At 42.1% G+C, this 16868-nt stretch overlaps 1 protein-coding gene across 3 annotated transcripts in view; it reads right to left on the bottom strand.

The window, feature by feature from the left end:
* The window catches only part of NR4A3 (nuclear receptor subfamily 4 group A member 3), a 41460-nt gene that overhangs the window by 2529 nt on the left and 22063 nt on the right, over window positions 1-16868 (bottom strand). For all 3 annotated transcript variants that reach the window (XM_039475269.2, XM_074395098.1, XM_074395097.1), the window contains 2 exons: window positions 15895-16094; window positions 13108-13286 (listed from right to left, as the gene is read on the bottom strand). In XM_039475269.2, the coding sequence (XP_039331203.1) occupies window positions 13108-13286; window positions 15895-16094 (379 nt within the window). The remainder of the gene's footprint in view (window positions 1-13107; window positions 13287-15894; window positions 16095-16868) is intronic.

Genomic DNA, 16868 nt, shown 5'->3' with positions numbered 1-16868 from the left:
AGGATGTGGTGCAGGCATTTTATAATGTATCAAGACACAAGTACCAATATCTTATATTTTATAAAACAATATATACAATGATCTACATGTTAAATACTATCATCTATTTTACATATAAGGTTAAATGAATTTCCCAAAGTCATTCGGCTGCTAAAAACTCAGATTTGAACCCAATTTTCTGAGGCAAATACTGGCCTCTTGTTCCAGAGCAAAAGGAAGCAAGCCTGACATCCACAACAAATCACTGTGCTCTCCCTCAATGTTTAGATTTCAGAGCCTCTTTTCTTTTTCTTTCTTTCTTTTTTTTTCTTCTGAGACAAAGTCTTACTCTGTTGCTCAGCCTGGAGTGCAGTGGTGCTATCTTGGCTTACTGCTCCCCCAGCGCCCCCCTCCCGCCCCTGGTTCAAGCAATTCTCCTGCCTTACCCTCCCAAGTAGCTAGGACGACAGGTATGCACCAACATGCCTGGCTAATTTTTTTGTATTTTCAGTAGAGAGGGGGTTTTGCCATATTGGCCAGGATGGTCTTGAACTCCTGACCTCAAGTGATCCTCCTGCCTTGGCCTCCCAAAGTGTTGGGATTACAGGCATGAGCCACTGTGCCTGGCCTCAGAGCTTCACTTCTAAGGGAGGAGCTTGGCCTCTGTTATCTCAAAAGTTTTCTTCTCTCAGTACATTTACATGTAAAATTATAAACCTTGAGAGATGGAAGGCATCCTTCTAATGGGAAATCAAGCAATAGTTTCTAATTTTTACTAATTTATTTATTTATTTTTTTGAGGCTAGGTCTTGCTCTGTTGTCTGGGCTGCAGTGCAGTGGTGCGATCATGGTTCACTGTAGCCTTGAACTCCTGGGCTCAAGTGATCCTCCTGCCTCAGCTTCCCAAAGCGCTGAAATTACACGCATGAGCTACTATGCCTGGCCCTAAATTAATTTTTTAAGTAGGAAACATTTTGTTAGAAAACTTGTTTCCTTGAATCAAAAGCCAATCAGAAAAATGAAGAATTATCCAGACACTTTTCTCTTGTCCCAAATAAGAGGTTTGGAACCAGGAAATCTGTGTTATCCTCAGCTTGGCTAGTTGTGTATGATTTGGGGAAGTTCTTCCCTCTATGGGGCCCTGTAAAAGGAGAAGGTTGAACATAGTTATCTGTAAGGTCCCAAAACAGCTCTGATGTGTTATTTTCTTTTTCTTTCTTACTTTTTTTTTTTTTTTTTCTGAGACAGAGTCTCACTCTGTTGCTCAGGCTGTAGTGCAGTGGTAAAATCTCAGCTCACTGCAACCTCCACCTCCTGGGTTCAAATGATCCTCCTGCCTCAGCATCCCAAATAGTTGGGAATACAAGTATGTGCCACCACACCAAGCTAATTTTTGTATTTTTAGTAGCGACAGGGTTTCACCATGTCAACTAGGCTGGTCTCAAACTTCTGGCCTCAAGTAATCCACCCACTTCGGCCTCCCAAAATGCTGGGATTACAGGCATGCACCACTGCACCTGGCCTGATATGCTATAATGATATGAAAATACAACCAAGAAGAAGATTGCCAGCGGCATCTCCATGGATTGTAAGCTGCAGGCATCTTATCTCAATGCAATATGCTATAAAGAGAAGGGCGCTGGGCCTAGAGTTAGACCTGGGTTCTAGTTCTGGTTCTGTTACTAGGTGGGTGACCTAATTTCTCTAAGGCTTGATGCCTTCATAGGAAAATCGGAATTACTGGGTGGCAGAAATGCAGCCTTTGCTGTATTCTTCCTTTGTGTCTTCACTGTTATGCAATAAATTAAAAGAAAAAGTGCAATGATATTAAAACCCAACTCCATGGATTGTTGTGGCTCAAATAAGATAATGTTATTGTAAAGTGGTCTGTCAACTGTAGAGTGCTATACACATGGAATAATCAGCACCAAAGACTATGCTTACCAGTGGGCAAGTGGCTGGCAATTACAAGGTCTAACAAAAGGCAACTAGTGGCCTAATTCCTAAGCTTTGCAGTGCATTATTTGCTTTCCCTGAGAAACTATTAGCTAATCAGCCCAGGTGCAGACCTGTCTCCTACGGCTTATCTTTACAAAATGCATAGGTTCCATGTTTCAGTCTCAGAAGAAGCACCTGAGAGTGAATTTTAAGAGAATTCCTGCATACAGTGGTGTTCTGCCTAAAGTTTTATTTTTTTCCCCAAAACAAAAAAGCAGCCTGTAAATCTGGCAGTAAATTTCAAGAACTATAAATCGTTCATAGCATCTGACCAAGTAATCCCACTCTTGGGAATTTATCCAAAGGAAACATTTAACAGAAGAATAAAAGTGTATACATGGAGACATTTGGTTCAGCATTATCTATTACCAAGACAAAACAAAACAAAAGCAATCAAACAAAAAACTAGAAAAAGGCAAAGGGCTGAAGAATAGGGGAACTGCTAAGTAAATGATGGTATATGGAAGGGAAGATTCTGGAGACGTCAAAGAGAACAAATATGAAGGCTATAAAGCAAAATGAAAAAAATGTTTAAATAAAGAGCAGAATATTAAATACTATCTAAGCTGTGATTCCATCTATGCAAAAATTATTTCTTCATATAGAGAAGGGTGAAAGAAAATATAAATGTGAAAATACCTTTGGGGTTTTGGGATAATTTTTTCCTTCCTTTAAAAATGTCCAGGTTGTGCTCTTTGCATAATAATGTTAAAATAGAATAAGATGGAATTTGTCCTTTGTGAAGCCCTTGAGTAGCTATAACATGATCAAACATCACCTTGCTGATACTAAATTGAATTAATACTGAGAAATATCCAATTAGATTCATAACCTAGGGAGAGACGCCTTTCTCACAATAAATACCAGTCCATTGATTTACACTTTCCCTTCCCTTCAGTGTCTCATGTCTTACATAACATTCAAGATCTCATATTCATCATCAGGATACAGTAACTGAACACTATGCTGGCTGGATTTGGGGAAGGGGCTAATGTGGAACCTTGTAACCAGACTTTCTCATGGTCAACCTCACAGAAGGTGCTGCAGAGTTTTCCCTGCTCTCCAACCAGTTGTGACTGCTCAATAACTATGGCAACCATTATTTATTCAGTGAATTCAAGTGGAGATCGATACCTCCTGCCAGCTGGATCAACTCTAGGCCTGGAATTCCTCGAGGAATTCAGAGACACTCCTGTTAGAAGCCAAAGGCACCTCAACCCTTCTTTGTTGTTTTGAACAGCCACTGGATTTGTAGCTTCTTTACTTTTTCAAAAGGGCTGAGATAATATTCAGTCTCCATGCAAACTAGTGCCAGCAGCCAGTAAGATTTTCAAATCACTAGGGAGTCACCAAGTGTCTGGGTCCTTCCCTAGTAATTTGAAATCCCTTAAAACCCAATCGCTGACATTTTAGTTAAAGGGATCTCCTTTCTTCTTGTAGCTTGGTAAACATGGCTACAGAGCTGATATAGAGAGTTCATAAATTCTGGGGGAAATCAGACATTTGGACTCTCCCCTTTCCTAGAGAATTACACACAGAAGATTTTAGCTTATGGTCTTTGTCCACCACTAAACAAAACAAACTTCTTAGTATTTCTTGCATTTTGATCTATATAATTTTCATAGAATGCTTCAGTATATTAACTCAGGCATTATATAGTTAAAACTTTATAACATACAGAAATGGTTAAGTAATTTATGCATCATCATTGTATAGACAGATTAGAAAGAGTCTGAGTTATTTAGTTCAAATTCCTATCTAAGACAAGAATCTCTACTACAAGCTACTATAAAGAGAGTGTCAGGTAGTTGCTAGACTGGGAGTTAACTATAATATTATGCCATAATAATATAAACATATTTAATAGCACTTTATATAACACAATTTTACTTAAGATTATTTTATCTCACTCTCACAACAATCCTGTGAATTAGGCAGGACAAAGATTATTTTTAATTAATAGGTATGGAGGGTAAGTCTGAACTAAATGATGCGCCCATAGTCAAAATTAGCAAGGGGCTATTTTCTTTCACGCCAAGTCCTGAGATACTTCTCTTATAACAGGCTGCCTTCCATCTCTGGATGTCTCTAATTGTTAGAAAGTTTCTCATCCTGAGATGAACTAGCCTTTCTATAACTCTCTCCTATTTTCTATACACCAAATTAACTAATTGCTTCTTTCTTTTCTTTTTTTTTTTTTTTTGAGACAGAGTTTCGCTCTTGTTACCCAGGCTGGAGTGCAATGGCGCGATCTCGGCTCACCGCAACCTCCGCCTCCTGGGTTCAGGCAATTCTCCTGCCTCAGCCTCCTGAGTAGCTGGGATTACAGGCACGTGCCACGATGCCCAGCTAATTTTTTGTATTTTTAGTAGAGACGGGGTTTCACCATGTTGACCAGGATGGTCTCGATCTCTTGACCTCATGATCCACCAGCCTTGGCCTCCCAAAGTGCTAATTGCTTCTTTCAACAAATATTTATGAGCACCTATTCTGTGGCAAGCAATGTTATAACCACTGGGGTTAGAGACTTGACAGACAACAGATCACACTCCTAATCTTTGTGTGGTATGACCATCTAAAGACACCATTGGATTCCTGTGTATTTTAGCTATCCATGCATAGACATCTCTGCTTAGAGCGAGAGAGAGGGGTTGGGGGCCAGGGGGAACCAGGGAAGAAGGAGTCAGGGGGAGAGTGTGATGGAATGAAATAATAGAGCTATTTAGGTCTGTGTTCATGTCTTCCCATCTTCATCTGATTAAGATCTACTCATTCTTTGGATCTCAGATCAAATATTTCTTGAAGGAAGCTTCCCTGTTTACCCCAGTATAGATGATGTTCTCCTCTGGCACTCTAATCTTTCCCTTTGCAGGACATAACAGTTTGGAATCAGATGTTATATGATCTTTCTTCTCCCATTAATGGTAAGCACCATGGGGGCGTGAACTGTATTTGCTCAACGTTGTATCTCCAGCACCAAGCCCAGTACATAAAAGACACCCAATCAATATCTGTTCAATGGATACATAAATAGAGGAACAAGGGTCTATAAAAAATGATTATATAAGTACTAAAAATGTAAGTTGCTAAGAACAAATATACAGGTTGGGAGTTATTAAGAAGCTAACAACAGTAAAGAATTTTACAAACTCTAGAACCTACCACATCAAAGCTTTGGAATTAGATTTCCTGGCTATAAATCTGAGTTCTACCACTTACTTATTTACTTATTTATTTTTGAGACGGCGTCTCTCTCTGCTGCCCAGGCTGGAGTGCAGTGGTGCAATCTCAGCTTACTGCAACCTCCGCCTCTCAGGTTCAAGAAATTCTCCTGCCTTAGCCTCCCGAGTAGCTGGGACTACAGGCGCGCGTCACCATGCACAGCTAATTTTTGTATGTTTAGTAGAGGCTGGGTTTCACCATGTTAGCCAGGCTGGTCTTGATCTCTTGACCTCATTATCTGCCTGCTTATTCCAATTTCAAATGGTTCTTTCTATGATAAAGTTTTTCTTATATTGAGCTAAAATTTGCCATTCTACGTATCAGGGGTCCCCAATTGGTTTCTGTCCATGGCCTACTGGGAACTGGGCCACACAGCAGGAGGTAGCAGCAGGCAAGCAAGCGAAGCTTTGTCTGTATTTACAGCCATTCCCCATCATTTGCATTACTGCCTGAGCTCCACCTCCTGTCAGATCAGTGGTGGCACTAGATTCTCATAAGGAGCGTGAACCCTATTGTGAACTGCACAGTAGGTTGCACACTCCTTATGAGAATCTAATGCCTGACGATCTGTCACGGTCTCCCATCAACCCCAGATAGGACCCTCTAGTTGTAGGAAAATGAGCTCAGTGCTCCCACTGATTCTACATTATGGTGATTTATACAATTATTTAATTATATATTACAATGTAATAATAATAGAAATAAAATACACAATAAATGTAATGAACTTGAATCATCCTGAAACCATTCCCCCAACCCCAGTCCATGTAAAAATTATCATCCATGAAACCAGTTCCTGGTGCTGAAAATGCTGGAGACCGATGCTATATGTACTTTCCACTTCTGCCTCTTGGGCTTATATGAGAAATGTCAAATTCTCTTCTTTGCAGGGAGTAGGGGATAAAGAAAGGGATGATAGTAACCATCAGGAGCCCCACCAAGGGGAAAAGTAACTCCCCTTCCTGAGCAGGTCTTAGGGCAAAGGCTAACATGGTGGCAACAATACAGTTCTAGCTAAAGGGGAAGGAAAGGTGGGTCCCTGTAGAGAGGTATATGTAACTCAAACACCAACAAACAGAACTCCCAGCTCTGAGCTCTATAGCTTTCTCTGGGAATTCACCTTGCTGCTACCACTCATGTCATATACAACATCCTTTACTGATGGGCAGTCCCAGAGACATTGAGCCCATGCAAGCCACAAGTCAGTTGGCAGTCTGTGTTGAGGCCGATTTAAATGGTACTTTTCAGTCTATCTTTGATTTGGTAGAGTATGTGTCTGTCTCTCTCTCCAGTGAGACCACAGACTCTTTGAGGGTAAGGGACTGTGTCTGGTGCACAGTAGATGCTCAATAAATATTTACTGAATTAATCTGAATCAAAATAAGGCAATTTTCAAGAATTCATACTTTTCTGATAACTGTGGTAGGTGAAAAATAATTAATTCAGATTTTTCTAACTTGGGAGACTTTCTGATACAATTGGCCCATTCATTCAATGAATATTTGCCATATACCAGATACTTGTAAATGCTAAAGTAATTTTAAAGCTAAGTAAGACTTTCCCTGTCCTTAAGAACCCCACAGTCTAGTTGGTAAAGAAAGACACAAATAAATTCCTTAATACAATGTGTATATTCAATGGCAGGGATGTATAAACACTTTTATGGATTCTTCAACAGCAAGACAGCTGGCTCTTCATGGAAGTGTGTAAAACAAATAATAAAATAATAACAAAGAAGGTTTGTCTGAATTTTTTTCTCTGCATAGTATACATTAGTTCATTCAATCTTTATAAGAAAACTGCAAGTAGACATCTTTATCCCTGTGATAAACTAGGAAATGGAGATTCAGAGAGGGCAAGGAACTTGTCCAAGATTGCAAAGACAGCACATTTCAGGGTAAAGACCTGAACTCAGATCTCCAGTCTGTAAATCCTGTAGCCTCTCTCTTCTCCCATCTTTTTTGTTCGTAACTATTCTGCCCTGCTACAGTTTACATTTAGTTTTCCTTGCAATATAGCTGACAACTTTATTTGATGCAAAAACAGGGGTAACCAGGTAACCATTTGGAGTGAGCATCAGAGCTCTGGAAAGACAGATGGTGGAGGGTGTGGCACGGTCAGCCACCTGCCTAGTCCTGCTGTGTCACTGTGTCACTGCTTTCTGCCCTCGGTTTTGCCCTCCTTCCACCTCCTCAGTCTTAGAGGTCATGTTTCAACATGACCAGGAAAAAGATGACAGGCAGAAGAGAAAGGAGTCATTTTCTCATCTGACAGATGACCTGAGTAGGGAAAAGGAAGCCATGGGGAACAGCAAAATGGCATTGAGCACTCGAGATTCCCTCCGCCATCTGGTTCAAAACTACCTTTCCAATCTTATTTCCCCTATTTCTGTACATGAAATGCATTTTGCTGTGAGGTTAGGTCATCATATCAGGCCAGAATTATCACATAGAATTAGTTTTATCCCTGAAAATCCTTTAACTTTCCCCAAAGCATTAGACATGTTATCAGCACTCATCACCAGAGGCAGAGAAACCATGACCGGTAGTGGATTCATATCTTCTCTGTTAAGCTCACTCCAGGACATACAGTCATCAAATGTAATAGCCTGCACTCTTAATTTTTCTCCTTTTGCTACTTGGATCATATGTGTGATTTTAACATATGCATAATGTAATTCCACTGTAATTGTTTTACCCCTTAACTATACTGAGGCATTCAACTGCCATGCCCTTGCTATACTCTTTCCTTCATCTGGAATGTTCTTTATATCTTCCCATGTCTAGATGCTGCCTCTTTGGGAAGCCAGTCATGACCAACACCTCTACCTTCCTTCACCTCAAAAAAGTTAGCAGTAATCTGGACTTCCCCCACACTGCATCTGTCCCTTTTCAGGACCTAAGCACTAATCACTAATACCTCAAGTTCATATATCATAATCTATGGCTTCCTAGTAGACTACCCACTTCCTGGCAGAAGAATGCATACCTAACTCATCTTTGCATCCTTAGAGACTGTCACAATGCTTGGTACACAGTAGGCCCTCAATGCTTATTTAATGAATGGATATTTATGAAATAAACTCCACACTAACTTTCTGTTTGGTGGTGGTGGTGGGGCTTCTTTAGTATCCCATCAGAATCAAAGCACTTCCATTACTTCAGAGACGCAGCAATGGCAAAAGGCAATGGTTAGGGTAGATAAACAGGGAATCTAAAAAACGTTTGAAAACCAACCATTGGGGGGAAACCCCCTATTTACTGCAGGAAAAGAGAGTGATCTGAATGAAACCATTTCCTGCCCCACTTCACCACCTAGTTTTTCTTGAGGGTGTACAGTGAGAGGAGGAGGACAAAGAAAAAAGAATCAGAAAAAAAAAAAAAGCCATGTTTGTGCAAACTACCAATACTGTCCAGATTCCTAATACTTTTCCTGGAAGTAAGCCTAAAACTTCTAAGATGCCATTTCCTTTTCATGAGCTCTCCTCTGTGGTTTAAGAAAAGACAATTTTGGGATGAATTTTCTAATGTAAATAGTCCAGCTGATACTCCACAATCACCCTTTATCATCAACGAAGCTTATTCAGAAGTCTAGATCCATGGCAGCTCATATTCAAATGAAAATTAATATCCACAGCAATGTACACTGTTTCCCAAGCATCCCCTTTTCTGCCATTTCCTGACATTTTCACACGTATCAAACCCACTTTCAACCAGTAAATCACAAAGAGAGTGTTTTAAGGTCCAGAAATGAGACAAGAGAGCCTAAAATTTGTTGTAGGCTAAAACCTGCAGTAGGAATGACGGCAGGAACAGGAGACACCCGGTCCAGGAGGCCCCAAGACACCACTGTAGAGCACTTGGCCCATTGTAAGTGCTCATTAAATGCAGCTTAATTACTTTAATATCACTGTCCTCCTTTGAGCCTCTCTTTCAAGCATCCAAGGAGACTGTCACCAAACATACTACCTTCTAAAGCCACCACCTGTTTCCTCATGCTACTGAGTTTGATGTTTCCAAGGGGAAGGGGAAGGCATATGCCTAACTTGAGGGAATCTGTTACTATTACTCCAAGGGGAACCATAGGTGAATTAAGAACTGCCTATCCTGAATCCAGTTTGGTTACACTGCCAACTGAATTTTCTGTAATCCTCACTGCTGCCCTATGGAATAGACATGGTTATCCTCATTTTACAAGTGGGGAAACTGAACTTCAGGGAACTGAAACGTGTTACCCAATAACACCTACTTATTAAACTTGGGTTGAAGATTAAAATCTGGGAGTGCTCGAATCCAAAGTCCATGCTATTTCTGCCATGCCAAACTGCCTCCTCCCACAGCCAATCTCCACACAAATGGGTAGCAGGCTAAGGAGCTGTAACTGCAGGGCATAGAACAAATGGGATGCAGAAAGAGGACTGGCACCACCCTTCTCCTAATTTCTTTTTTTTTTTTTTTTTTGAGACGGAGTTTCGCTCTTGTTGCCCAGGCTGGAGTGCAATGGCGTGATCTCGGCTCACCGCAACCTCCGCCTCCTGGGTTCAGGCAATTCTCCTGCCTCAGCCTCCTGAGTAGCTGGGATTACAGGCACGCGCCACCACGCCCAGCTAATTTTTTGTATTTTTAGTAGAGACGGGGTTTCACCATGTTGACCAGGATGGTCTCGATCTCTCGACCTCGTGATCCACCCGCCTCGGCCTCCCAAAGTGCTGGGATTACAGGCTTGAGCCACTGCACCTGGCCTCCTAATTTCTACTCTATTCTCTGTACTGAACTGCCCAGTCTCTCCGGGTTGGGTTTTCCTGGAACCCACATGTCCTGACCTCTTATATATCTATCAATTTCCATTTAAAGAGTGAAATGAAGATGTGGGCTTCAGGGATGGGCCCTCCTCTTGAATCAGGGCTCTCACACCTGGACTGGTCTTTTTCCTTTTAGATTCTTCCCCATTCTAATCTGTGCCCAAAATGCACTTGACAGGGTAAATCTTTCTAAAATGCAAAACTGACCATCAGGCTCCTTTGGTCAAAACTTGTGGATCCTTGTTGCACTGAAGATAAATTCTGCTCCCCTCACCTAGGCGTGGAAGGTTCTTCATGTCCCACCCTACCCTGACCTATGAGACCAGTCACATCTCCTGTCATTCCATTTTTCAGCTGTTTCCTTTCTGAAACGTAGCCATATTTTCAATGGATTTGGCAAATGTTTATTTATGCCTGGATTCTCACTTTTTCCATTTTAGCCAGGAGACATCTTCTGTAGTTACAAAGGACCAGCTCCTGTGATCTCTTCTTAGAGGACCACCTGACCTGCTGTCTCTGAGCACTTTGAACTCACTCTCTTGTCTCCACAGTGGCATTCAACACCTTGCATCACATGTGGTACTTTGCATGTCTGTCTCCTCTAGGGATGTGTGTTATCATCTCTGAAAAAGCTAATGACATGCAGCATGGTGCCTAAGGCAGTGAATATTTGCTGATTAACTAGACTCAACACTCATTCCCATAGAGATGAGGCAAAGAACGCCTTTACTTACAGGAGTCCGAAGCGGGATCTAGTTTTTTTTGTTTTTGTCTTTTTAAAATGAAACTCCATACTTTCTAGTTTTGAATGTTTAACTGACATAGGAATTGCTGAATGGTTTTGAAATTGAGCTAAAGAGCTTTAGTTCAAAAGTAGCCTTGAACCAGTTTCCTTCTAGTCCCGATGAAGTAATATGCTTGTGTCTTAAATCTGTTATTTTATTCAGATGCTCCAGTATGCCATTTGAAAGCCCTCCAAATGGAATCCACAGTCTTTGAGACTGCCTTGGTTTTTGTTTCGTTAATGGCTCTCTTGGAAGTCTAGCAGCCTCATTTAAAAAAAAAAAAAAGTGAGTTTCTCATCCTGGACCAAAGACCAGAAGGAAGTCAGTTTCCATTTGGAATACTGAAGGAACAGCTAGTGTCTGAATCCTCACTGCAACCATACCGTTTACTTGTCTTTGCCTTCATGTTAACCATCAAATGATGAACCAACCTAGCTTCTTTTTTTTTTTTTTTTTTTTTTGAGACGGAGTTTCACTCTTGTTACCCAGGCTGGAGTGCGATGGCGCGATATCGGCTCACCGCAACCTCCGCCTCCTGGGCTCAGGCAATTCTCCTGCCTCGGCCTCCTAAGTAGCTGGGATTACAGGCACACGCCACCATGCCCAGCTAATTTTTTTTATTTTTAGTAGAGACGGGGTTTCACTATGTTGACCAGGATGGTCTCAATCTCTTGACCTCGTGATCCACCCGCCTTGGCCTCCTAAAGTGCTGGGATTACAGGCTTGAGCCACCGCGCCCGGCCCAGCCTAGCTTCTTAAGGCACACAGACACATCTAAATTTAGCTAAGAAGACATGTCCCAAGAAATGCATGTAAACAATGCCTGGGCAAACCAATGCAATAGTCCAGTGAAGCAGAAAGAAGGGCCCATCTGTACCAGAGGATGCATTTGGTGCTCTGGAAACTCACTGTCTGCCTGAAAAACATGTTTTCTACAGCCAAAAGCATATTAATCTGATCTTGAACTCTCAGTTCAACAGCAAACCTGTGCTTGTTTCTGACCAAAAGGACAAGGATGAGCCCTTAATCTGGCCACTTCTGAAGCACTCACCCTCTGTCACTGCCTCCCCATGCCCCAGTCTGACTGAAAAGAATGAAGTCTAACGGGACCCTCTGAAAGGATGAAAGGGCAAAGGGAGCTGGGGCCAGGGCTTCCATGGCCACAAGGAGATGGTATTCCATCCCTTGCCCAACAGGCACCTTCCTCCATCTCACCCCACCTTGGGATTCTTTATCTCCCAAAAGACAGAAAGAGAGAGATGTATAGAGGGAGACAGGCATAAATCAAATATGCTCAAAAAACTGTTGAGTTGGCTGGATGCAATGGCTCACACCAGGAATGCTAGCACTTTGGGAGGTCAAGGCAGGCAGATGATTTGAGCTCAGGAGTTCAAGACCAGCATAATGGAACCCCATCTCTACTACAGATACAAAAATTATCCAGGTGTGGTGGCAGGCACCTGTAATCCCAGCTACTCAGGAAGGTGAGACAGGAGAATTGCTTAAACCCAGGAGGCAGAGGTTGCAGTAAACTGAGACCACATCACTGCACTTCGGCCTGCGTAATGGAGTGAGACTCCACCTCAAAAATAATAGTAACATTTAAAAAATAAAAACTACTGAGGTGAGCCATTTTTGCTTTTTCTCAGTCCTTTGCCAATCAAAGTTATTAAATCAAGTTGTATTTGATATGTCTGTAGTTTTTTTGGTTTGCTTTAGGTTGCTAGCCAAGAACTGGGGAGAGGGAAAGCCTCATGACCTCTGCTACACAGGAATGGGCTGGTTAAGGTAATCTTCCTAGGAAAGGCTTTGTAAAAAGAACTCTGAACCAGTCTGGACAACAGGGTGAAACAGGTCTACAAAACAGCCAAGTATGTCTGATGGCAGGTACCTATAGTCCCTGCTACTCAAGAGGCTGAGATGGGAGGATCACTTGAGCACAGGAAGTCGAGGCTACACTAAGCCATGATTGTGTCACTGCTCTCCAGCCTGAATGACAGAGCAAGACCCTGTCTCAAAACAAACAAACCCTGAAGCAGCTAGTCCCACTGTCCACAGATCTCTGGTGGAAACTTAGATTTTCACATATTGGGCTTGTTGACAATAATAATTCAATAGACTAGGGATTCTCTTTCCTAGAAGTTTATGACGACACATTATAGATGCCTGTTTCTTTGCTTAAACTTGGTTAAACTTACCAGATTTTGGGAAAATGGTAGTAATTTTCCTGTTTTCTGGTGTATGTGGTGGTCAAGGCCAGACTCCACCATAACAAAGGGAAGGAGAGAAATGAAGATGTAGTTCTGGCAAGGTGGTGCTTACCTGTGATCATGCTCAGTGCTGACAGGCAGGCTAAGGCTTGGATATCAAGGTTCAGGCTCTGCAAATTTAAGGAAAAGTCTTTAATAGAGTCGAGCCACTCCCCAAATCCACGAAGGCACTGAAGTCGATGCAGGACAAGTCCATTGCAGAATACAAACTTATCTTCAGCAGTGTTTGACCTGGCAGGTGAGAGGAAGAGACACATTAAATAGTTCTGTCCAGTCTGTCCAACATGATAACATATGATACACAGGCACCCAAACAGCCACGGAGCAGCATTGGGACCCCGGTGTGGTGCTATGAAGCATGCCCAGATACCCGAAATGAACAAGACTATGTTCTCCAGGAGGAACAACTATCACCACTTGCCTATGCTAATATCTTTGGTGAACATCAGCCCAGGGAAAGATATGGGCTGTGGCACCGGCTGTCTTATTACTAGAATCAATTATTGGCTTTCCTTGGGACAGGACATGGGGGAGCAGGCACTCATAGGTTACGAAAGTGAATCCCAGTGCACCCTCTCTCTCAGCATGACCACGAGACTGTTCCTTCCAGGGCTCCTGAGACAGAGCTTGTCCTTGATTTTCTTAAATGTTAAAAACTGCCAAGGCCTGAGGCTAGACACTACAATTCCATTGTGCAGACTAAAAATACCAAGTCCTTGGCCGGGTGCAGTGTCTCACGCCTATAATCCCAGCACTTTGGGAGGCCAAGGTGGGTGGATCACCTGAGGTCAGGAATTTGAAACCAGCCAGGGCAACATGGTGAAATCCCATCTCTATTAAAAATACAAAAATTAGCCAGGCTTGATGGCACACACCTGTAGTCCCGGCTACTCCAGAGCCTGAGGCAGGAGGATTGCTTAAAGGCGGGAGGTGGAGGCTGCAGTGAACTGAGATCATGCCACTGCACTCCAGCCTAGGTGATAGAGTAAGACTCTGTCTCAGAGAAAAAAACAAAACAAAAACAAAAACAAAAACACAAGTCCCTGCAAGTGCCAGAAGTCAATCACAAACAGAAGGGTGGCCTAATGTAAAACAAGTCCTTATTTTGTATTACCTTCTCTGCTTTTAACATTGGGGCTGCGGAGGGCTATTTCTAAATCTGTCCTGATAGTTTATATTATGTCCATCATCATCTCCTTATTCTTTCATAAAAGATGCCCTGGAATTTCCAGTGGGACATCAAGACTTAGGGGTGTGGCTTTGGGTGCTTCTTAAATCTCTCTGGACTTCTTTTTCCTTAATTATAAACAAAAATTCTAATCGCTACCTCCTAAGATTGTTGAGGGAATTAAAGAAAAGATTTGAAAGCCCATGCATGGTGCCCAGGACACAGGATGGTTCAACAAGTATTGGGTATAACAAGTAATGGGCTGAATTCTATGTGGTCCCTCCTTTAATCTTAGATTTCCTTTAACTTTCAAATCTCTTGCCAGATATTTATCTATCTTGGCCTGCTGTATTCACAAGTCAAATATCTCTTTGTGCTTCTTGGATGAACACCTCCATTAATTCCTTCACTCAGCCAAGTAAGTGTCTAATGAGCATGAAGTATGTGTCATTCCTGGAGCCAGGCACTGGAGAAAACTTGAATATGACATATATGGTACCTGCCTGCATGGAGCTTATAGTCTACTCAGTCCTTTGTTGCATGTCTAATAGATGACAGTCACATTGCTGGCTCAGTTCTGGTGTATACTGGATTAGCTACAAATTAAGCTATTACTGGCACTCTAGTTGTAACTCCACCCAATCTCTCCTACTGATCCCTCGAAAGAAGGCACAGACAGGACAGAATGATTCAGTCTCAGAGTTTAAAACATGGACCCTGACGACTGGCATCAGAATAATTAAAAGCATGAGTTAAAAATGCAGACTTCTGGACTTCTCCCACAATCTACCAAACCAAAATATATGGCAATGAGGCCGGGCAATCTGCACTTTAAAAATTAAACAGGAGTTTCTGGTAACAATATGAAACTGTGGAGGGGATGGTAGTAAAGAGAAAGAGGGGAAAGACGGATTTTTCTGATAATATTTGGTAAAAAGTTGGTATCATCTCCTAAAAATATATGACTAAAAGGAAGCAAGGAACATGAGTTAAACAGGTTATATGTAAATAAAAACAGTAATGAAATAAACTTTAAAAAGTCTGCATGTGGAACTTACTAGAGGAGCTTAGATCCAAGGTTCTATCTTTTTTAAAAAAATCACTTTTCCTTTTTCTGTTTGATGTCACTGAGTATGACAGGATGGACTAAATCTTTCAATCTAAGAGTGTTCTCTTAGAATAAAACTGGGGGTTGAGAAGCTGTGGGAACTCTTTAGGGTCCCATCAGGTGTGCTAGAATAGTAACTTCTTAAACAGAAACCCGTGAGGTAAATACAATGTTCCAAAGCAAACACTTGCTCCCAGGAAATAGCTTATGCACCATGAGAATCCTTCCAGAATCATAGAATGTTGGAGCGGCAAGGGACTTTAAGAGATCACCAAATCTAACCTCTTCCTTTTAAGGAGGAGGGAATTGAACTTCTGGTCATGCAAATGACCTGCTCAGGGTGTGACAACAAGTCCACAGTAGAACTGGGACTAGAAGCCAGGCGTCCCAGTGGCAAGCCTAGTGCTCGTTCCATGATTCACTGCTCAGTTTTTTTAATGCCTAATCATATTTCACATTTGCTTCTTGAGAAAATGTTTCACCAGTGATTCAGTTACAAACACAGAAGGTTTCAGGCTTCTTCAAAGAAAGGAGTAGACTGAAGATAAAATAGTAGTGATTACCTGATGGAAAGTCTGAGGACAAACAGCTCCAAAAAGGCTGATTCAATAAGTAATGTCTGATCTTCTTTGGGGAGATCAGTAAATCCCGGAATCTTTTCTGCCCAGCTTCTGGATACATCAATGGAGGCTGTCAGGAGGTTGTAGAATTGCTGCACATGCTCAGCATCTGTGCCTGCAGCAGCCTGGTCAGTGGGACAGTACTAGAATGCAAACCAGAGAGAGCAGCATTATACTACTTCAGTGGGGATAATAGCATCAATTGCAAACAAGCCCTTCCAAGACCATAATGCCTAAATTCTTCCTTTTAGGTGTCACAATTTATAAAACTCCTTCACATTCACAGTCTCATCTGATTCTTACAATGGCCCTCTGATACAAATACAGCAAATTTTATTGTTATCACTTAATAGACAAATTTGCTTAAGTCAAATTAGCAAAGTGGTTTTCACCCTTGACTGTGCAATCACCTGGGGAGCCTGAAGAAACAACTCTCGTCTGAGTCCTGCGCCAAGAGATTCTCATTTAATTGGTCTGGGGTGGAGACTAGGGGTCAAGAATTATAAAACCTCCCCTGGTGGCTCCAAAGTGGGATAGCCTAGTTGACAACTACTGCCCCAGCATTTTGTGTCCAAGTAGATCTCCGGATCTACTGCTTATTTCACTACAGCACAGCTGTCTCCCCATGAGATGCTAAATTAACCCAGTGGTTCTCAAAGTGTAGTCTCCCAACTGGCAGCATCAGCATCACCCAGGAATGTTAGAAATGACAATCTTGGCCAGGTGCGGTGGCTCATGCCTGTAATCCCAACGCTTTGGGAGGCTGAGGCGGGTGGATCACCTGAGGTCAGGAGTTCGAGACCAGCCTGACCAACCTGGTGAGACCCCCCCCCCACCTCTGCCGTCTCCACTAAAAATACAAAAATGAACTGGGTGTGGTGACATATGCCTATAATCCCAGCTACTCAGGAGGCTGA

Source organism: Saimiri boliviensis, chromosome 2, assembly GCF_048565385.1.
Source record: "Saimiri boliviensis isolate mSaiBol1 chromosome 2, mSaiBol1.pri, whole genome shotgun sequence".
Taxonomy (NCBI): Eukaryota; Metazoa; Chordata; class Mammalia; order Primates; family Cebidae; genus Saimiri; species Saimiri boliviensis.
This window is presented reverse-complemented; position numbering and strand designations above follow the sequence as displayed.